The 22,876-nt window shown below is 38.5% G+C and overlaps 1 protein-coding gene across 4 annotated transcripts in view; it reads right to left on the bottom strand.

Moving 5' to 3' along the window:
- LOC110069105 (tensin-3-like) overlaps positions 1–22,711 on the bottom strand; it is a 56,259-nt gene extending 33,548 nt beyond the window's left edge. For 2 of the 4 annotated variants that reach the window (XM_089287795.1, XM_089287794.1), the window contains exons 1-20: positions 22,393–22,711; positions 13,931–14,045; positions 13,145–13,182; positions 11,880–11,936; positions 11,465–11,503; positions 11,039–11,097; positions 10,826–10,893; positions 10,545–10,642; positions 10,128–10,178; positions 9,344–9,399; positions 8,894–8,960; positions 8,463–8,527; positions 7,914–7,997; positions 7,597–7,650; positions 7,090–7,148; positions 6,336–6,396; positions 6,050–6,122; positions 5,608–5,737; positions 4,800–4,865; positions 3,831–3,986 (exon numbers count right to left, since the gene is read on the bottom strand). In XM_089287795.1, coding sequence (XP_089143921.1) covers positions 3,831–3,986; positions 4,800–4,865; positions 5,608–5,737; positions 6,050–6,122; positions 6,336–6,396; positions 7,090–7,148; positions 7,597–7,650; positions 7,914–7,997; positions 8,463–8,527; positions 8,894–8,960; positions 9,344–9,399; positions 10,128–10,178; positions 10,545–10,642; positions 10,826–10,893; positions 11,039–11,097; positions 11,465–11,503; positions 11,880–11,936; positions 13,145–13,182; positions 13,931–14,045; positions 22,393–22,587 — 1,591 coding nt within the window. In that variant the 5' untranslated portion in view covers positions 22,588–22,711. Of the gene's footprint in view, positions 1–3,830; positions 3,987–4,799; positions 4,866–5,607; positions 5,738–6,049; positions 6,123–6,335; positions 6,397–7,089; positions 7,149–7,596; positions 7,651–7,913; positions 7,998–8,462; positions 8,528–8,893; positions 8,961–9,343; positions 9,400–10,127; positions 10,179–10,544; positions 10,643–10,825; positions 10,894–11,038; positions 11,098–11,464; positions 11,504–11,879; positions 11,937–13,144; positions 13,183–13,930; positions 14,046–14,239; positions 14,400–15,663; positions 15,763–22,392 lie in introns of those variants that run through there. The other 2 variants (XM_089287797.1, XM_089287796.1) reach the window with 2 other exon arrangements.
- Between the last annotated feature and the right edge of the window lie 165 nt (positions 22,712–22,876).

A 22,876-nucleotide genomic window follows, 5' to 3' on the forward strand; every position in this document is an offset into this window, starting at 1 on the left:
AGTTACCGCGCTGCATTACACAAGGCGTTCAACATCGATCAATGCAAGTGAGGTTTTTAAACAAGTTCTATATTGATGACTGACAAGGGAAGGGAAGACTGGGCACTAATGGTTTTTGTGTGACGTCATCAAAATGATAAAACATAAAACCATTCATTGAACAAAGCTTTTCTTTAGCACAATTCAGACATCAATAAGCAATTTTTTTCGTTGATACGGATCATCATTTTAGAGATAATTAAGCAATTTTGAAAGTTCGTGATACCGTACCAGAACTTCTGGCAACCCAAATATTTGCTACATTTGTCACTGAAAACAATCTCGTTGCATTCTACTAATTGAGAAGTATTGTCTAAGTCGAACAAGAGAAAACGCTAATATTTTAGATGGCAAAATGTCCCTATTTTATGACTGTGTAATTTTAGGGCACCCCGTTTCCTTTGAAGAAAAGCAACATGGCGGACAAATACTCATTACTGTAATTTTTCGAATATCACTATTCTAATAATAATTTCGTTCAGTAGGCCACTATACAGACTGAACTAGAAGGTTTGTTGAATTCTACCCACTCTCTCTATCGTTTCTATGTCATTTCACATGTTCTCTATACAAGAAAACTAATCTTGTTAACAGTGATTTAAAAAACATCACCAGGTATCGTAGAATGAAGACTTAATGTTGGCCACAAAGTTTCAAAGACATATTAAAAACGTTATGGACTTTTAACTACCTAATGAATATAGAACTTGCGTAAAAATCTCACTTGCAGCTCTGTTTCACAGAAGTCCATTCAAATTCAAGATTCCTACGCAGAAAAGAGGTTAACATGCTACGACCTATACTACTACGCGTTTCTAACACGTTTGGCTGCGTTTCTTCGAATTGTCTTATACTGGAGTGGACAGGATACCGTCAACTGTAAAATAAGCGTGATAACTGGAAAGAGAAGCCTTAAACCAACATTAACATGTTACAATAAATGTACAATAATATTTTTAAAATATTGCGATATCAAGCGTTGAGATTTTAAGGGTTTATTTGTCAGAGCCATTCATCACAGGATCTTTGTTTCGCATTCTCAAGCCTTAGCGAAAAGTAAAGTCTTGATTAATGTAGAAAATACCGTAAAATCCCGCAAATAACCAATGCAACTTCTCCCCGAGGGGTGTTAGGGGGGGGGGGGGGGGGAGAGGGAGGTTATCCAGGAATAGAAAGGGTCATATATCAAACAATAGCAATGTTTCCAGAAACTGAAAATTACTCTCACTCAACTCATGCACTTCAAACCGTTATAAACAGAGGGATTTTACGGTACATTTTGGGATTAGTGAAATAACTTGCTCAAAATAAAAATGGTGTAAAAACTGAATAGGCATTTCATATGGGTAAAAAATTTATATGCAATCGTATTAAACACGGTTTTCCCTTGTTTATTTATTTCTTTATATCAATGAGGCTAAACTTGGTTGCTAAGGTATCAATTAAAGGAGCTACGTCATGGTTTGGCATCTTGAAAAGTTTAGCCTAAATTTTTCAAGTTCGTCGTTTGTAATCCGTGTTAATCTTCTCCATCCTTCACCATACTTGTTCCTTTATGGTTTATTATTACCGCTTTGGTGTTTTTCTATCTGAGTAAACTACTATTTTCAGGTTTTAAGGTAATTTTGTTCGTGAACCAAAATAACTCGTAATGCTGTGACTGAGCTCCTTTTATCCGGTTAAAGATTTTACAGTTTAGTTAGCGATACTTCAAGTTACCAGCTACGAGACCCGAGTTCTCAGTTACTTTAAAGTTACCCAGGTAATGCCATTCAGAGACTTTCAATAAAGTAATCAAATCATTACAAATAAAAATAATCGCAATGAAAAATAAACTCGGGGGTTATAGTGACATGCACTAAGCTTTGTACTTTTGTATCAAAATGGTTCTTTTTCAAGCTCGAATCCCAGACAGGAAATTCAAAACAAAATTGATTTCAACAAAAAATAACAATTTTTTTTCACGTATAAACGAGTAAACAGATTCGAAATGAAAAGATGGCAACAACCAATAATAAGTAAAAACATATTTTTGTTAACAAAAAAAAGGTTACTTAGTTAAAAACACGTGACACATGATAACCTTTCTAGAAAAATGAATAGTTAATGGTTGCAGATCATGGTTGGTTGTTCGCTGAGCAAAGCTGATGAAGCAAGCTGTTACTTTACCAGATTAATAATTAATTAATAGCCGTGAACATTTGAGCATTCGAGTGATAAACAGTGAACACAAATGAATGCAAAAGTGTGCGGGCAAATTACACCAAGAAATTGCACGAAAAGGTTAAGTAAAGTTTGATCTTTCAAACTGCCACTTTACCCTCTAACCAGATCAAGCTAAGCTAATGTTTTGTCGCGCTTTTCGCCTCCATCAACGTAAAAACCGCCACCTGTGATAAAGGGCCAACGATCAAAACGTCCGATGCTTTAACTCAAAATGCCGCTTAAGTTTACAATGCCATGTTAGTAACACACAATGCATTAACAACTACAAATCTAACCCAAGCAAAGCTGGCGGAGCCAAATCGTTTCTTTTCTAAGAAACATCTACTTGTGTAGACAAATTGAAAGACACTGTAATATTACAAACGCTAAACAACTGAAGTGAAGCCCAATCTAGTGCCGTGTTCACAGTGCAAAGGAAAATAAAGTTCTTCGCAGATGCGCTGCTAGATTTTATGAATTTTAGCGCCCGAGAAAACATTCTAACATCAACTCATAACCTTGGTTGGTACGTTCGTGTGACTGAGTGGCTGGCTGACAAATGAACCCCACAAACTCCAACAAATAACCCCCCATAAATAGAGATAAGCATTTTTGCGAAATTCAACACCCATGCATGTATCATAAAATATCTGTACAACCAAGGTAAATTCCTAATAATAATTTCTCCAATTGTCAATTTATAATAAATGCAGTTTATAACAAAAACCGCGTTAGCGAAATATGCTAAAAACATCTAACTTAATTCGTCATTTTGGCAGAAGAATTCTTGTTAATCTAAAGCAGACAAATACATTGATCTTGAAATATGAGTTATGTCACACCTTTTGGCGAAAGATCGTCTGTTTCTGTGTGGATAAGCAAAATAAGTTATTTCAAACATCTAAGTTAATCGCCTTTTAATACAGAACGTTCAGTCGATCAAAACGAACTCACTTCTTTCATGCGGTAATTGTAACTTTTACGTCTGTGAATGAAGCCGTCAGCTTGTGTGCGGTCATTCAAACGAAAGCTGCTGAGCAGTAAACTTTCATGTACTGAATTTTAAAAGCATGCTCTAAAACATTCAATCTGTGGATGAAACCCCAGTGTGTGACTATTCTAATGAAAGCTATTGAGCAGTACTTTCATGTAGTACTTGTTTTTTTGTTTTGTTTTTTTTTTTTTACTGTTAATTACGCGGTACAAGGTGGCTCTAACTTTCAAGTTTGTGGATGAAACCCTGGTGTATGACCACTCAGATGAAAGCTATCAAGCAGTACTTTCATGTGGTACTGTTTAATGTGCTGCACAAGGTGGTTCTAACTTTTAAGTTTCTGGATGAAAGCCTAGTGTGTGACCATTCAAATGAAAGCTATTGAGCAGTACTTTCATGTGGTACTGTTTACGACGCTTTGCCAAGCGCGTCTAACGTTTACCTCTGATCGAGGATAAAATCTCACTGTGTGATGACTTAAATAAGAGCTGTTGAGTAGTGGTACTCTCTGGTATTTAACATGTGTTATTTTACAAAATATATTAACCTTTATTTTAGTTTTGAGCCTAACAGTACCATGAGGAGGTTTTACCTGCTGCTGTTCTGCTCCCATCAAGTGGCGATGCGCATGCGCTATCTTCAGGGCTCTCGTACCAGTTATCCAGCGGATACAGGACAGTGTCTGGATTCTCCACAGGTTGTAGTGAGTGGCGTATAATCGAACGCAGCCTCTCATTATGTTTGATTTCTGAAAGGTGTAACGAAGAATATTGTTGTCATCGTCTGGGAGAGGGATATCCGCTCGAGGAAGACAAAATTACGTATGGGGGTGAAAAGCAAAAGGAGCAGAGGAATAGAGAAAAAAAAAGGAAAATGGGTGTACACAGCAAGGGTAAAGAATTAACTGTACAATAGGGTGTAAAGAGGACTATGGTGGATTGGGAAGAAGAGGAAAGGCATACAAAGAGAAGTATTAGGGGTTGAAGAATGAATTTAAAGTACAATGGGGGAAGGTTTACAGGATATTGTTACAGCTTAATGAGTATAAGAAGGGTTCTTGAATGAATTTAAAACGTGTTGGGTTTGCCATTGCGGTGATTTCGATTCATAGGCCAATCAGTTTGAAATCGAAATCAAGATTTGGCACGCAACCTTTCCCAAATTTCCACCACGTAACATAATTTCTTTTTGACATGTGTGCGTCACAAGCCGCACAAAATTCCACCAAGGTGAAAATAAGAAAAAAAAATGAAGAGATTTCAGGCGTAAGTCCAAAGTATTCTAGAACTGAATTTTATTCGATGCAATATAAATGCCAAGCATAACAAACACATCAGGTAATAAACATTTGGCACAAACTCTAAACGCAAGTTTATAGCAAAATTATTCGGGAGAGGTTTTGCAGTTGGATGGGGTGTGTGGCGGGGGGGGGGGGGGAAGGGGGGGAAGGGGATAATCTCAGAAAAATTAGGTGGGGGTGTGCACTCGCTTCTCAAAACCCTCACCCTATTTAGGACCAATATCACGATTTTCTCTAGTTGTACCGTGGAAAATACCTTACCTGACACAAAGTTCCCAGTAGCAGAAAAGACGAACTCCACTTTACATTCATCAGGAAATCTTCTGTCTGTTGGGTAAATTGCACACAGAATAGTAAGGCGTGAAAGTTAAAAGTCAAACGTTGGCAACTACTGAATCTACTTACTGATTGTGTGATACTCTGATGATGCTGAATCTAACGCCCCGTCCATACTGTGCCAGAGAAATTTGAAAACACAGCTTTCTTTCTACGGTTAGGCCTTTCGTCCACACCACTTCGTCACGAAAACGGAGCTTTCCGAAAACGCCCTTGAAACCGGAAGAATTTGTAACCGCCAGCTTTTCGTTTTCGTGTGGACGTGAAACATATTGAAAGCGAAGCCTTTCGAAAATGATGGCGTCACGATAACCATGTGATTTCCCTGACTGAGTTTTCCTGGAACACAAATCCAAAATGACCGGTGATTGTTGCGTTTTTAAATTCCTCAAGCGTAGTGTGGACAGGGCCTAAGAATCTTGGTGTTACAGCAGGACGTTCTTTAGCAATGAAGGAATGTTTCACGCACATAAAAAATTATTCTGCTGCAAAGAATCTACAGTAGAACATATTAAAGGAATGCCTTAGAATAGAGATATAAAGATCACCAACTTTGTACTAGCTTTTTCCATTGCTTTTCCAGTAAAAAATCAAATTAAATTTGAGGTCGCTACTTCCGAAGGGTCACTACTTTTGGGATTTGCTAACAACCGCGCAAATGTTATCGCTATATTCGGGACTTCACGGTGTTTCATCTATTCGTAACACATTTGATCTTCCGTGGAGGACAAACCTTTGCAAGCGTCATCCAGTTCTGTCTTGTCTAACACTAGGCCACGATCTTTAATTGCACCTGTGTGGAATTGACATCTAAATATGATATCACGGCCAGATGACAGCGTGTTCTTGTGATAACACTTGATCTGTGAAAAGAGATCACTACATAAAAATCAAACTGTTCAGTCACTTAAATAAAAATGCAGGTATACAAAGTAAACGTTAGGTCTCACAAACTCGTGAAAAGCGAGTTATAAATTATATTCTCATCTAGAGAATTAAAGTTACAAACGACCTGCACGTCCACAAAAGTTTAAATTCAAATTTCAATTCAGTTAAATTTAAATGAATCCTAATGTAAACTGGTAGAGCTCAATATATATATTTTTTTGTCATTCCAAACACTGCTTGTTCACACGGCTAGAAAAAGCTGAAGCCTGAGCTAAAAATGAAATTACAAGAACGTCTCCATGAAGTATCAGCCCTCCTTCAATGGTGATGCAAACTCTCTCCATGTCTTGTGTTACATGGCTGAAATCAATACAAACCCGCAGATTAGAAACGTTGCAGCAATGCAATGAGACTCGTATTGTACTGTGCTTTAACAGAAATGAAGGAAATATTTCCAGCATTTGTAAATTTAATAAAGTTTTGAGCAAAAACGTCTTCTTCGTCAACATCGACTTTAAAAGGCACAATTTGACGTTAAAAGATTAATGATGGAGTGTGTAGAACAGTACTTACAAAACTCCTGACGTATAAATGAGTTTGAGTCCATCATACACCCGTAAGAATGGCTTACAACCTAAATACAATAAAAAAAAGTTTCAATATGAGTATATACCGCCGTCGTAGTTATACCGCTTGTTCAAATGACCAATATACCTCATTACTCCTGTTTATTTTCATGTAAAAGAACTTGGAGACGCAGTGATCTTGTAATAGAAAGTTTAAGAAAAACCACAACGGCAACGGGAACGTCGCTATACAAAAGGTCTAATGAACAGAACAATGGCTATGCACGTGCATTATAATATTCTTGGTACATTTCTTTGTCTTCCTCTGCAAAAAAAAAACGTGAAATGTCGAAATTCTGCGTTGTCTGGCGAGTGTTAACCATAACGACCAATTTTTTTAGATGTCTATTTCGAATTTTTTGCTGGGTTCCATACTCAGTTTCGAGATAGTTTTGACAGAGAGAAACAAACTAAATAACTTAAGAGTATCGCGAGATTCGTAGGTAAAATATAAATTCATTTTTTAATCAACGTTGTCCTCGGCGTCGCCGTCGTAGTTATTTAACCTCCCTAGTATAACTGGCGAGTTAAGCATAAACTTGTTTGTCTTCAGGTTGTTCAAAAACCTGGGATGCGTTACGTTCTTGGGTAACACGTTAATCTAACAGGACCTCACTCCATCCACGTCTAGAAATGAGCAGCAACAATTTGCTAGGAAACATCAGTCATGACTGTTTAAAAAAACAACTTGACTCTCTTACCATCTCGAGTATCAAAACTGGGAATTCCATGGATAATAACATGATGAAGAAATATAGGGCTGAAAGAAAGAGGTGAAACACAATTGTAGAGGGTCTCAGATGTAAAGAAAGACCTTCGTAGGACCTTCTTGCCAGGGTGTATTCTACTGCTTATCATGAAGCGCAAAACTGTGTACAGTGAAACCTCTGTTAAGCGGACCCCCAAATAAGCGGACACCCTCTATTAAACGAACACTTAGCCATTTGGCTAATTTCTATTGTTAAAAACCTCTATTAAGCGGACACCGCACTGAATTGACAACATGAGCTGGCTCCCTTGATGCCCCATGATCTGAGTGATCTTGAATCACGATCCTGATCCAGATCACCCCAAAGGAATGCACCCTAAGAGGAGACCATTCACTGACAACTGTTATGGATTATTGATTCCTAGTAGGGTGTGGATGAAATTGTTATTAATAGTCATTGGTCAGGAGTTTCATGATAAAATAAATTTAAAAAACTTACTCTGTGTTGAGTTTGACCTTTCCATCGAGGTAATCACTGAAATAGTGTACATATCTGACAACAATAACAATCAGTACACTGATCAGTATATTACAACAATTTAACATTATAACTAACTTGAAATGGGAAATATCCTGTCCACAAAGCAAACTATGCACAAACTTTTATCCTCGTGAAGAAGAAAATGTCTCAAATTATGATCAAAATTTTCTCAAGAAGTACCGTATATGAACTATACAGAGTTCAGTAACGAGAATATAATTTGTACACTGAAATCAGGACTTATGGATTATTTAATATGTGATTTACTAGCAAACCTTCTCTGTGATGGTTGTGTGACTCCTCCCAAGCTGTCATCATAGAATCTTTTCATAGCAAACCAGTCAAGGGCAGCTTGAGGACTAAAATGTTACACAAAGAACCAAATTGTGATTTAAAATATCGACCGCAGAACAAGTAATGTGCAAATATGAATATAGAAACCCTGGCTCCAAACTTTCGTGGAGATCTCACAGATATGGACTGAAGCTACAAGCACTAGTTGCCAGAGGAACAACTATACATTAATAAATGTCAAATCTCTCAGATGTTGAAGATGAAAAACAGCAATTCCATCTAATTGTGTGGGGTTTCTTTACACTTTTTTTGGCTCACTTTTAAGCAAAATTATTTGATAAATGTGCTTACAGTTGAAACATTGAAAACTCAAATGGCTACAGACAGATTGATCAACTAATCTTTTAACTCTTAGGTCAACATGAGAGTATTTTCGTCAATGACGGAATATCGTATCTTTCAAGCTAGCGCAAACGAAGAAGAGATTGAAATACTTCTCTACATAACCTGTAAAATTGTCCAGTCCCTACCTGGAGCATATCTTGCTGAAATGCATGTACGCTGCAATGACGACACCAGTCCGACCTTTCCCTCCCTGAAACAATTGCAAGCAAATTAAAACAGCACTTCTTCTCGATGATCGCCATACAATTCTTTTAAAAAAAGTGCTGAGAATTTGGCAAAACATCGATGCAATATTCTTTAAATACTGTTTTTTTTAGGACAGAAAGCTGAAAGCTGCAAGGAGGCAAAAAACTAGAAAAGAAAGAGGATACCTATAATAGCAAGGGGAGAACCAGCAACAAGCTTAATGCTATGTTAAAATGAAGCTCATTGCACAATATCGAGACTGGCAAGCTAAGGGTCGAGATCTTGCCCAACAGTGGCAATTGTACTGTCCAAAGTGAAATCTGCAAAAAATCTAAATGTAGATTTTAAAAAATTGTTTAAAACAACAAACCTTGCAATGGACAACAACTACATGGTTAGAGTCACTCTTGAGCCATGAATCAATTGATTTAATTATGCTGCAAAACACAACAACAACAAGAACTGAGACTTTTAGTCACAAGAAAATCATATTTAGAGACTAAACTTTAAAAAAAAACACTCAAAATTTAGTTATCTTTTATGTAGTGTAAACAGCACTGCCTGTAGTCTAACTGCTTATTTTATTTTAAACATATTTCAGCAGGACAGTCACATAGAAGTGTCAAAGTTAGTAGATCTACTGTGAAAAAGAGGGTTGCAAATCAACATGATTCTAGTAATGTAACAGAGTTTGAAGGTTTTGCTTGGGCTAGCAGCAGAGCTATTTTGAAAAATTAATTCTGAAATAACCCCACAAAGGCTTAAAATTTTGCATCTGTGCACCACAAGAAGTTAGGAAAACACATCAATTGTATCTTACCTACACAGTCTCTCTAGCGGTGGAGCCAAGTGGTCTGGCCAACCAAAATCTAACACCTGTACCACAATAAAACAGCTCATGAATCACTATATGTACATGTACCTCTTTGATCGTGCTGTGTCAGCTTTTTATGTAGGATTGAACATAATTAATGACAAGTTAGGCCATTGGTAAATCCTAAACTGATGCTATTGATGACTATCTACAGCTAAAATTCCTCTATTACATGAATGTCATAGGATGGGTAGGAGAAGGGTATAGATGCTAACTTGATACAGTCAAGCCTCCTATGGACACCTTCACCATTCATGCCTACGCTCATAAGAAGTGCCACCCTGTCCATGCAGTCAGTATTAAGTTAAGGACAGTTGAACACGACTGACTGAGCAGACCAGCTCAGAGTTCCCACTAGTTTTTATAGTTAAAGGTCCTTGGGACCCCCAGTTCCAAAGAGTTGGGGGTTCTTTTTCTTTTCAGGGGTCCTTTGCCTATTACTAAAATTTTTGGAACTTTTTTCCTACATCATTGCCAAAAACTGTGCGTCCTTTTCATTTTTTGTGTGTATAAGACACACACCTGTACATTAATGGGAGCTCTGCTGGCTATAATCAAATCAATCAATCAATCAATCAATCCAACTTAATTCATGTGTCAGAGTACATGTATATAAGAAAATATCTGACCAGAGGCAGACATACAGATCACACAGCCAGTCATCTTCATTTTTTTTTTGGAAAATTTAAACAACATACTATTTATTAGTAAATGAACTCAATCACTCTACCTGGTGATTTAGTTTGGATATGTCATATCTTCTTTCAGATAAATTAAAAACCTGAAACACACAAAAGATAACAGTGCGGTAAAATGATAAATTAAACTGTAGACATATATTACATAGTATGCATTGTCAGAGGGACTGTACTATAAATTTATGAAGGCTAAGCTTGATTTACCGTTACATGCACACCTCACCCAACCCTGTTTGGATCAGGGTATCCAGTTGAGAGTGGCTGGCTAACACCCTGCAAATAAATTTCAGACCAAAGGAACTAGCTTATGCAACCTCCAACCTTGTCCGATCAGCTCTTAGGAGACAAAAGTCAGTTCCAGGCATACATGGGAAATACCTCATTGTCCCAGCTGTCTAGTAAGCTACCTCTCATCCCCACCCATGTCCCAGATGGGTATCACATCTTACCATGTACTTATCCTGATGGTTTGTCTGCAGCATCTTTGCCACTTCTCTCAGGTTATTTCTGTAAGTTGTTTCCAGACCAGATCCAGGAAATGACATTGCTGTATTCCAAAAACAATCGCCAATAATTAGAAACAGTAACAATATGTTGACGAAGTTAAATCCCACTTGAGGCTGGGAATATTTTCATTGCCATTTTCACAACATTTTCACAACATTTTCTTGATAAATTATGTCAGCAAAGTGCTTGGAAAAAAGTTCTTTTATGTCAAATTCAGTCATACCGATTATCCTGTCTGTGATGTAGGTCAAGTCAAGATCAAACTGCTCATCCACATGCCGCACTCTGTTCCTAAAGAAGGACAATGATGTGAAACACAAACGTTGTAAGTGGAACATGATTGATGGGAACACTTTTACCTAATATAATTATTCTTTGAAGCAAATTCTTAGTTTCAAAAAAATTATAATTTTACTGAAAAAAAAAAAGATGGTACCTTGAGACTCTGTGTCGAAAAATGTTTGTGACAAGGTTTTTGGGTGATGATGTCACTCGCTGAAAAAATAAACAAATACCCATATTTTTAGGTGTTTGAACTACAGTAACTTTTACTTAGTAATTAAATAACACCACCACTTGTCCTGTAGCAGCTTCTAAATCTAAGTACAGGTAACTACAGGTATGTATGGTATCCAGTAATCAAATCTTACAATTATTTTTGTACTTGTCTGTAGAAAATTTACAGGTAAGTATACGCCAAGCAAAAATATAAAGCTGTCTTATCTATAACTTTGTCTCCGTGTTATTGGGCTCATCTTAAACTGTTAAAGATAACCTGTCACAAATAACTTCACTTTTGACACATATGTTTCAACGATACTCTTTGATCACCTCAAGATTGCATGTTGAATTACATACTTACAGTTTTCCTAACACCACCAACTTCATCATCAGGTAGAGTCTAGAAGGTGACAGAAAAAAAATAACATATGGGGGAATCATGAACATGGTGCTTTGTGCTATTAAAGCAATAAATTAAGCAGGCACAAGCCACTGCCACTATTATCCATTGTTTTTAATCATATCTGCAATCGTTTCACTAATCATGCACCAATCCCCCCTAACTGAACTCTCTATGGAGCATACCATAATCCATAGATAATATGTAAAAGTATATTGAGCACAAGTGAAAACTGCCTGTCATGAGTGAGGAGTACTTTTAAGAAATGCAGCTTTTTTTTTTTTTTTTTTTGACTTTTTCTTTTAGGAATATTTTGCAGGCTTTTGATAAAGCATTTAGTGTATGGGCACTGGCTGTGATAAAAGTAATTAAAAACCTTGTATCTATCATGTGTCGAGTTGACAGAACCCTGCTGCAAACATTGCCCTTGGACCTGCAGAAAAAATCATGTACATCAAAAATAAGTAAACTGTGATGTACTTGATCAGTTTTGTTGTTATGAATGAATTGCAAGTCTGTTAACTACTTATTAACTGAGACTGAGGTCTTTACGGGAAAATCTCAAACTGAGACCTAGCTGTATTGACTAAGTGATACCAAGATCAATACGGCAAGGCTAGGGTTTGAGGTTTTTCCATAAAGACCGAATTTGAGGTTAATAAGCTGTTTATTGTATGGCTTTTGGTTTTTTTGCATGCCCACAATCTGCCAGTGGGCATGACAGGTAAATGATGTCCTAGAATTAGCCAATCAGAGTGCATGTTATATCGACTACAAACACAGATCATATAATAATGCAGATTATCCCCTTCCACACCATTCTCTACCCCCAGGTTTATGTGTTGCATGTTTATGGACGTTGACTGCATCTCAGCCCATAAACACTGAAAAGGACTTATCCAATATCCAGTCATTTCAGTTATCTCATGCGTTGTCAACAATCCATAGAATTATACAACTGGGGCAGGGGAAGAGGGACACTGTGAGTGAAACGTTGATGACAGGCTTCAGTTCTCTTCTAACTTGTAAACTTGTCTGATACAGCAAACATATTATTCTACAAATTCTAGGGCACTTGCACCCTCCCACTCATTAAAATGAAAGCACTACTGTATACGAGACATCAGGCTTTCAGAGATCTGACAGTAAAATGGTTCAAGTCCTACTCTCCACCCTTGTATTCTGCTGCAGGTAAACCACTGTGTGCCTTTTTGCCCTGGCCCCAGTTGATGAAAGTGCTGATAACGCTATCCTCTGGATACATGTAAATAAATCCAGTGATATAAATCTTGACAACACAGACAACGCTATGCACTGGATAGTGACTTATCCAGTAGATAGTGCTACCCAACCTTTGAACTACTGAGGCTAGGTCTATAAATGAATACCTGGCAAACCAGCAGTAGACTACTTCTAATAATTTCACATCCAGTGCATGCAGTAGAAATGAAGAAAACTCTGTCTACTGCTGGCTCATTGACAGGCCCAGCCAGCTTGTCTGGCCTTTGCACCTCCAAAGTTACCCTACAGAAGTTGAAGTTAGTTGCAGTTGTGGGAGCAAGTTCAAGGACTGTCCCTCTACTGCACCTAATTTACTTCCTGTGCACTAGAACATGAGAACAAAGTAAAACTGATCTTTACCATCCTCTCGCACTTGTCATGACAGTGGTAATTGCAAACTGCAAGTAAAGAAAATGAAATCAACATATAATCAACATGATGGTCAGAATGAATTTTTCACTGCCCAAGGGTTGGAAGAGAACACCTAAGAACAAAGTTCATTACAGAACAAGTTTAAAGTGCAATGAAAAGCTCAAATTGTAATTAGTTTTCTGGCCAAGTTTTAACAAGGTCTGACAATGTGATGACATTTATTTTTCACCAATGGAATTTGAAATAAAAAGCATTGATTTTAGATCAAGGGAAACAGAAATCAGCTTGGAAATAGAGAGGGGTACGAAATACCAGCGTTCAAAAAAGCCAAATTATGTAATTTATAGTAAATGACTGCAAAACACGCTGACCGTTATATCCCAGGGAAATTGGTCTAAGTTCAAAATAACAGGGAATTCAAAACAGTTCAAATTAGCTGGCTCCAACTGTAAAGTATAACGAAACTACAAATGTATGAACCCATAATTCTGTATTATCCTTTAAAAACAAAAGTTAAATTTCATTTAATGCCAAATCTCATGCAACCCATCAAAATCACATTAATGCCTATGATTTATTCTAAATAACATACTCCATATTACGAGTACATAAAACAGCATATATATCGCATTGTATCGGCTTACATTTATTTCAACTTGACTTCAAGCATCATGCAAATACATAAACATTGAACAATAACATGCTAAGCAAAAATCTGTTGTGACAAAATGATCAGTAAGAAGAAAGCTAATTGACATCTACATGTACCATTACCTTCGCATATTTTGCCCTCACTGTCAATTTCTCCTCCACAAAAACCACATCTCTCCAGCACGGCTAACAGGTCAGACTTGAAAACATGATCACATACGCGTTGATTTCTGCTAACCTGCAAACAGCATTAGCTTATATAAGCTTATTAAACACAATCTAATTAAACTGACTGCACATCTTGTGGAGGAACACAGAAAAATGTTGACCTTGGGCTTGGCCTATCAGGAAGAATATAATAAACCATCGAATCCTTAGAATAGAACTGCTGTGACAATGGCTCTCCAGACTGATAGCAGTTCAAATGTTTACCTTCAACTTAATCAAGACAGTTGTTGCAAAATGGCGCAGAATTTTCAGAGATCCTTTTTTCCTCAAGGCCAGCTTTAATGCATGTAAAATGACTATAGAAGGATTAATTTGAAACAACGTCTCTTCATTCATGAACACAGACATCACATTATTATCACATACAGTGAAAGCTCATCCAGAAATTTAATAGCCTCTAGGAATTCCAAGTCAGATGCCAGCAATATTTCAACATGATTGGATGTCAATTGGGCTTGCTGCTTATCAGCAAAATTGTATTAAATGAGCAGTAAAATGTCATGGGATCTTTGGCATTCCTCTATCACTCTGCAGACTAAAATATCTTTTGATTAATTGTGATGTGTCAAAAATATCCATAGCCCCAACTGAAGGGTTTTTTGGGTTTCACACAGGTCTTCCTTTCAATCCCTCCAGAAATTCCAGTTTTATTAGCATAAATATTATTACTTTCCTTTAAATTTTTCAGCTTTTAAACCCCTTAGTAATGAAAATAATTTTAACATGATTTAAGTTTGCAATGAGAGTTATTATCAAAATCTGATAGTTACAACCAATAATCATTCATAGCTTGCATGGGGGGGAGGTGGCAATCAAACCATTGATAAACACTTGACATTTTTTGGACAATTTTTTAAGGAGGAAAGAATGAGGGCTCTTCATATTAACAAGAGTATTTAGGGTTTTAAGCTAATCTTGTACATTATGTGAGGTTCAGCTTTCATGTTATAGTCACCTAAAAAAAAATGTAGAAAAAATGTCAAGAGTTCATGGTTCAATTGTCACTACTGTAGATGCACAGGCATTTCAACAAGATTTTTAACGGGAGGGCATCAGGATATGGCATCTGGGCAAAAGATCAAAGCAAGCAAGAGGGTCCAGGGGGCATGCACCCCTGGAAAAGTTCTACACCTTGTAGAGATGGGTTTTCCTGCAATTTGGACCACAAAAATCGGCACCACTCAGTTGCCTAAAAAAGATCATTATAGATAACTACATCTCGCCTCAAATCCATCATTACAGGTGGATTTGCTCATAGTTTTGACATGTTTAAAGTGGGCTCTCATGCCGAACATATTTTGCTTTTGCAATGCACTGATCAATGGGCAAATTTGCTCAACCTAGTTCCCAGGGTCTCTCCAGCCCTCCCAGAGTGAGAGAGGAGAGACCCTGGAAAAGGCAGGTCACGTGCTTCTTGGACAATTGAGAACATCAGGGGGGGTCCTCTCTAATCAGGAAATTTGTTGGGTTGAGCTTTGTCGAATTCAAAGCATCACGCTGCAACAGCCATTACCCCTGATGTTCAACAGTAGCCTTCTGCCTGCAATTTCAAATAGTATTTATTCAAAGTTAAGCAAGTCTGTCTCGAATTTACCATGCATATGGTCGTGATGTTGTTGTGGTCTTACCAACTGGATATATGGAAAGTCAGTCATATTTCATCTTCTTCCTTTGTTGTTTCTCAATAAAAATAACTGTGGACGTCAAGCAGCACAAGCTCATCCTGTAGTAAATGTTGTTTCTCCTTTGAACGCACTCAATCAAATTGATGCAAGAAACATAAGAACATCTCTAGACAAACATACAGTATAGCTTTCTCAAAGTAAAGCTATGGTAGTCTCTGAAGAAAAGCCTCTACACAGAAAGGGAACTTGTTAAACAAGTGCTCAAAACAAGATTTTATTTCAATTACTTTACTTGTTATAGTGGTACCGATTCTCAAGGTAGTCAGGAATTTATTCCAAACTTTTCATTTAGATGGTTCGATACGGTTCAGATTTCAAGTGATTGCACGCATGTGACCTAAAAACCGTTGATTACCCTTTACCGGCAGCCGGCCCTTAGCAACAACCCTGACTCAGCCAACAAGACCAAAGGGTGGGGAAGGGAGAGTGAGGAGTGGATATGTTCTGGGTGGGGGGAGACTGGGGATAACAATGTAAGGGCTTAGCTATAGGGGATAGAGGCTTGGCAAAAGTTAAGATTCTCAAGATCGCAACATAATGAGCCAGCCAGGGACTGGACCTGACATTAGCCACAGTATTTTCTACATTCTAAGGTCAATGTGTTTCTTGGTTTACACTAAAAATATCTAGAGAGTTAAATAAATTAAGGGTTGGTAAAAACCGAAAAAAATAAAATCAATTTAAGTCCAGAAACAACATTCAGATAAAAGGACAAAACGGGGATCAAGGAAGTTATTAGGAAGTATTATCATCCGTTTTCACAGCCAAGTTTCTGGACATTCAAAACAATGTTACCTGTTCCACAAACACTGTCACTGGTTGCCACATCATGTCAAGACACCCATCAGAATTCTTCCTTACTTCAGTCAGTTTTTTTTATGTATTATCAGATGGCTTATACATGTTCACTAGACAATTTAGAACCAATGTTGTAAGACCTCTTGTTCTGTATCTCCAGTGAGCATGCAAGCAACCACCAACATGTAAGTAAGGCTTACATGTAGTCTGAGTCAGGTCACTGGCCCATACAGCCCAAGCTTTTCATTGCAATAATCCAGTTCCATCGGTTGTGGAACGTGACATCTGGCGACGAGGATTGAAGTTGCAACTGCCCAGACCATGGCGTCAATAAAGATAGACGATTTGACGAGTGTAAAACCCTTCGACCCACATGGTAAACCTTCAGGCGTGGGAAGGCGATGGCAGCGTTGGTTGAAAAGTTTCTCGATGTACGCCGACAGCAAAGGCCTGCTCATCGAAGCGGATAAAGCGGATAATAAAATCCAGAGGCGAGCTTTACTCCTTCATTCTGCTGGTGAAGCTGTTCAAGAAATTTTCGAAACGTTGGCTGACACAGGCGAGGCGAAAGATTACGAAAAAGCGGTGAAGGCTTTGAACGATTATTTCATTCCAAAGGTAAATTCGATGTACCAAAATCACCTGTTCCGCAGCATGGAACAACAGGACGGCGAAACTGTGGCTCAGCTCGTGACGCGATTGAGGCAAGTGGTCAAGGACTGTGACTACGGCGAACAAGCCGAAAACCAGATTCGTGATCAAGTCGTGCAGAGATGTAAATCACATGAATTAAGGAAGAAACTACTGGAAAAAGGTGAGAAATTAACCTTAGAGCTGTTACTTTCGACAGCAGCAAATCATGAGCGAGTTCAATCACAGCTGGAGAATATGGAAGGCAGAAAGGATGTGAATTTGGTCCGTGACAAGCAGGAAGACAAAGAGAAGGAGTCTGTAAAGCGAGCATGCTACAGATGTGGAAAAGTAGGACATTTTGGACGAGACTCTGAATGCCCTGCGAAAGGAAAAACCTGCCATAAGTGTGGAGGAGCTGACCATTTTGGCTCGCAGTGTAGAACGAAAACAGCCAAACCTCCCAAACCTAGACGGGAAGAGAAGACAAAAGGAAAGAAAAAGAAGAAGTCAGTAAGGTATGTGGGAGGTGAAAGAGATGAAGATGAGTATGCATTTACTGTGAATTCTGCTACATCTCCTGAGAAAATAGATGTGACTGTGGGCGGAGTTGTAGTTGCAATGCTGATTGATTCGGGTGCGAGCACCAATGTGATTGACAAAAATCTGTGGTCAAAGTTAAAGCAAGACAAGATTAAGTGTGTGCCGAGAAAGAGTGATAAGAAGCTTTATGCGTACAGCAGTAAACAGCTGCTGAACGTTCTAGGAACATTCTCAGCACTGGCAAGAGTAGAGGGGAAAGAAAGCGAAGCCGAATTTGTTGTTATTAATGGTGAAGGGGCGGCACTGCTTGGAAGAGAAACTGCCATACAGCTAGGAAGCCAGATCTGCACTGTGACATCTAATGAGACAATCATGTCCGATTACAAAGAAATCTTTGAAGGTGTGGGAAAGTTAAAGAATCACCAAGTTAAGCTACATGTGAATCCAGATGTACCTCCGATGGCGCAACCAGTCAGGCGCACCCAATTTAGTCTTCGAGACAAGGTTAAGGAGAAGATTGAAGAACTGGTAGCCATGGACATAATTGAACTGGTAGAGGGCCCGAACCCATGGGTTAGTCCAGTTGTAGTAGTCCCAAAGCAGAATGACGAAATACGCCTTTGTGTAGACATGCGAAGGGCTAATGAAGCCATTATCAGAGAACGTTATCCCATACCCACGGTAGACAAAGTGCTCCAAAACCTCAACCAAAGCACAGTGTTCAGTAAACTGGATTTAAAATGGGGTTATCACCAATTAGAACTCCATCCAGATTCCAGAAGTATCACAACGTTCACTACACATTGTGGTCTATACCAGTACAAGCGCCTTATGTTTGGGATAAGCTCAGTTCCAGAAGTGTACCAGCATGTCATTCAGCAATCATTACAAGGCTGTGAAGGTGTTGCCAACATCTCAGATGATATCATTATTCATGGGAAGAACACTGAAGAACATGACAGAGGATTGCAGCGAGTTTTGGAGAGGCTGAAAGAGAAGAATCTCACGCTGAATGCAGAGAAGTGCAGGTTCCACATGACCAAGATGGTGTTCATGGGACTGGTGTTAAGCGACAATGGTATTGGCCCTGCGGAAGACAAGGTAAAAGCGATCATTGATGCAAGAGAACTGCAGAGTGTATCAGAAGTCAGAAGCTTTCTGGGACTGGCAAACTACAATACTCGTTTCATCCCGGACTTTGCTACAGTCACAGAGCCATTGCACAGATTAACCAAAAAGAGTGTCCGTTTCGAGTTTGGAGAAGAGCAGAAGAACGCATTCAGTGAACTTAAGAGGAGGCTATCAAGTGCAGAAACTCTTGGTTACTTTGATAAAAATGCCAAGACACTAATCATAGCAGATGCAAGCCTGGTAGGCCTCGGTGTGATCCTCATCCAGGAGCAGCAAGGCAGGAAAAGAGTCATTAGTTACGCAAGCAAGAGTCTAAGCGATGTGGAAAAGCGTTATTCGCAAACGGAAAAAGAAGCCTTGGCTGTTGTATGGGCATGTGAGCGATTCCATGTGTACCTTTACGGCATTGAATTTGAACTGTACACTGATCACAAACCGTTGGAAACAATCTACTCAAGCAGATCGAAGCCGTGTGCACGAATCAAAAGATGGATCTTGCGATTACAGCCATACAAGTTCCAAGTCAAATACCTACCTGGAGAGCAGAATATTGCCGATCCGTTGTCACGCTTACTGCATGTGAACGAGCAAGCAGAATCTTCATCAGCGCACAAGGTGTCAGATGAATTTGTCAGATTTGTCGCAGTAACTGCCACTCCTCAAGCGATGACAACACGTGAAATTGAAGAAGCCTCATCACAGGACAGAGAGTTTGTGGAATTGCGTCAGCACATTAAAGACAGAAACTGGAAAGGTGATCAGCACAAGCAGTATATACCAGTATGTGGTGAACTGTGTGTTATTGACAAGTTAATTCTTTGAGGTACCAGGATTGTCATTCCGAGAGAGTTGAGACCTCGAGTACTGAGCCTTGCCCATGAAGGACACCCAGGAATTGTCAGTATGAAGCAGAGATTGCGATCAAAGGTATGGTGGCCTGGGATCAACAGGGAAGCCAAGAAGTTTTGCAAAACCTGTCATGGCTGTCAGCTTGTAAGCAGTCCAGCAAACCCAGAGCCAATCAAGTCAACCCCATTACCAAGTAGCCCATGGCAAGATTTGGCCATAGACCTATTAGGCCCATTACCATCAGGAGAATCTGTCTTAGTCATCGTTGTTTACTTCAGCAGGTACTATGAAGTGGAAGTCATGTGTTCAACAACATCAGAGAAAGTCATAGAGTGTTTGGAGAAAATCTTCACCACACATGGACTACCTCAATTACTTCAAAGCGACAATGGTCCACAGTTCAGATCAGAAGTGTTTGAGCGGTATTTGGAGGATGACGGCATAGAACACAGGAAGACCACACCATTGTGGCCACAAGCGAATGGCGAGGTGGAAAGACAAAACAAGTCCCTCCTCAAGAGAATGAAAATAGCTCAAGCTGAGGGAAAAGAATGGAAGAAGGAAGTTCGCAAGTATTTGGTAGCATATAGGTCAACCCCTCATACCACCACAGGTGTGAGTCCAGCAGAACTCTTGTTTGGCAGAAAGATGCGTACTAAACTACCTGAATTGAGAGAGGAGAGCATAGAGAGTGAGATGCAAGACCGAGATGGCGAAATGAAAGCCAAAGCTAAACACTATGCAGACAAGAAGAGGAGTGCCCAGGAGTCAGACCTAGCTCCAGGTGACAAAGTCTTAGTAAAACAAGAGTGCAAAAACAAGTTGTCAACACCATTTGCTTCTGAGCCTTATGATGTTGTAACCAAAACTGGGAACAGTGTTGTCGTTGAATCACCAGAAGGCGTTCAACTTATGTGAAACACAACCCCTGTAAAGAAGTATGAGGAAGCATCACAGAATCCGGAGGAAACAGCTCCATTGCTTGATGTTGCTGATCCTGTAGAACCAGAAGCAGAACGAGAAAAATTGAGAAGCCCGGTTATGACAAGACCAACAAGGGCCAGAAAACTGTCGGAAAGATTTAAAGACTTTGTTATGACCTGAGCGTCATTGTTAAGGACTCTGTTTTGACTTGAGTGCTATTGTTAGAGACTTTGTTATGACTTGATGTCATTATTGACTGTTACGGTTCAAAAGAGGAGAATTAATAATTTTTATGGCCAGCTGTTTTGTGAGTTTAAGTCGTACTAGGTTTTTAGTTGACTTTCAGTTGTGTTGACATTTCCTTAAGATCATAGTGGTTATACCGAAAAAGGAAGGGATGTAGTGTTTGTAAGGTACATTTCGGTACATCATACATAATATACTTAAGCGCGCAATGTAAGTTGGGAAGTTGATTATTAAAGCAGCATGGTGGACTTCTAGATTGGATTCGTGTGTCGTATCCGTTCATTGCAATAATCCAGTTCCATCGGTTGTGGAACGTGACTCTTGCGACAAATTTCTGCTCAGTATTACGGTGTACACGACATATATATATCTGTTCAGAGTATGAATTTTAAACAGTCAAATTAAATTCATCTTAGTTAATTTGTGTATTTTATTTATTTTATATCATTTTAGTATATTTTAGTCTCCATAATTTGTTGCCATAGCTTTAAGAATGATATACACATAATTATTAAAATAAAATATAACTCAGGACATTGGTTTAAATGTAACTTTGTTCTAATTAATTATAACTACATAACGTATCATCACTTCATTAAGTCTTTTTCAGGTACTTATATTAATGTAAATTTTTGTTTTGAAAGGACAAGTGCAAATTTTCACATTATCCAATATGTCACAAACATTGACCAATGCAAATAAAAGGAAAAATCCATTCAATAAATAAGCCATTCTTTCAATTTATTTTCACTACAAAACCTTTCATTTTCAACAGCAGAGCACATGTCTGACATTCATATGCTAATAAGCCTGAAGTGTTTTGGGTTAACTTAATTTGACTGAAAAAGGTTAAATTGCTTCAACATCAGGAAATGGTCAATATCCAGAGCTTCAGCACTCATAAATTAATTAAACCTTAAGTCGATATTTTTGAAAAAGATTATCCAGTTGTTCACTTTTAAAGACTGCACATCGATTACGATTGCCGTTTTGAATGGTGTACAAATATTTAAAGGCTTCATGTAGAAGTATCCTGTGCAATTCGTGTTAATTTGAGGTTGATCCTGGAGGTTGCAGTATTGGAACCGCACATCCTAAGATTTTGTGCGCGTGCAAATACTTCGGAAGTGAAAAAAATATTCACTAGAAAGTTTCTGTGGTCCCCAATCTGGCCTAACCAAATCAACAGATGTTTATTTTGACTTTTGGTACAAGATTATGAATGAATGACATTTAGAGGTGACAGTAAGCCATGTTTTCGACAGTGTTAACTTAAATTTGCTACGCTGTAAAATTCAGCCCCCATACGGTCAAATAAAGTGTATTTGTACTGTTTGAGTTAGCTGTAGATATTTCGCTCGTAGATCTCTTTTACGGGGAAAATAAGCGGTGTTGGGGCCGTATTTAACGCAAAATGAACTCTACAAAAAGTCAATATTTATCACGCTTTTGGAGGCAAACCCGCTGTGAAATACCTCAAACAATTGGGAAGAAATGACGTATACAAACTTATTTCAAACAGCACACTGTCTAAGCGACAAAAACACAAACCTGAGGAGTATGATTCGATGGCGAATCATCTGGGATATCCTCATAGTCATTTGAAACGCGTTCAGCTGTGCTGGTTGACACGTTTGGCGAATGAAACTTCACCCAGTGTCCTTGAAGCTTCGAAGGGCTCGGAAAGTCCACCAAACATGCTGGGCAAATGAAGCCTTCGAGAGCCGTAGTAGCAGCTTTGTTCATCCCATTCAAAACACTGTTAAATAATTGATAAATGGAGCTATAAACGCAAAACAAACACTGATAATTTGCTCGAACTTAGCGCGTACAGGCATCTGTTTTATGTGCCCGTGTGGGTTTGCGAGCCTATAAATATTAATGACGTATCAGAGATCAATGACATTCCTCCAAAATCATAACAAAGTTACCGGAAACTGTTTCTGGTTATCTTGGAAAACGTACGAGATTTAAGAAAATAAATAGCCAAACGACGAATCCACCGAGAAATAAAGGTAAAGAATAAAGAAGAGGT

The sequence above is a fragment of the Orbicella faveolata genome, unplaced genomic scaffold, assembly GCF_042242905.1.
Source record: "Orbicella faveolata isolate gen_17 unplaced genomic scaffold, um_ofav_v1 contig_15, whole genome shotgun sequence".
Taxonomy (NCBI): domain Eukaryota; kingdom Metazoa; phylum Cnidaria; class Anthozoa; order Scleractinia; family Merulinidae; genus Orbicella; species Orbicella faveolata.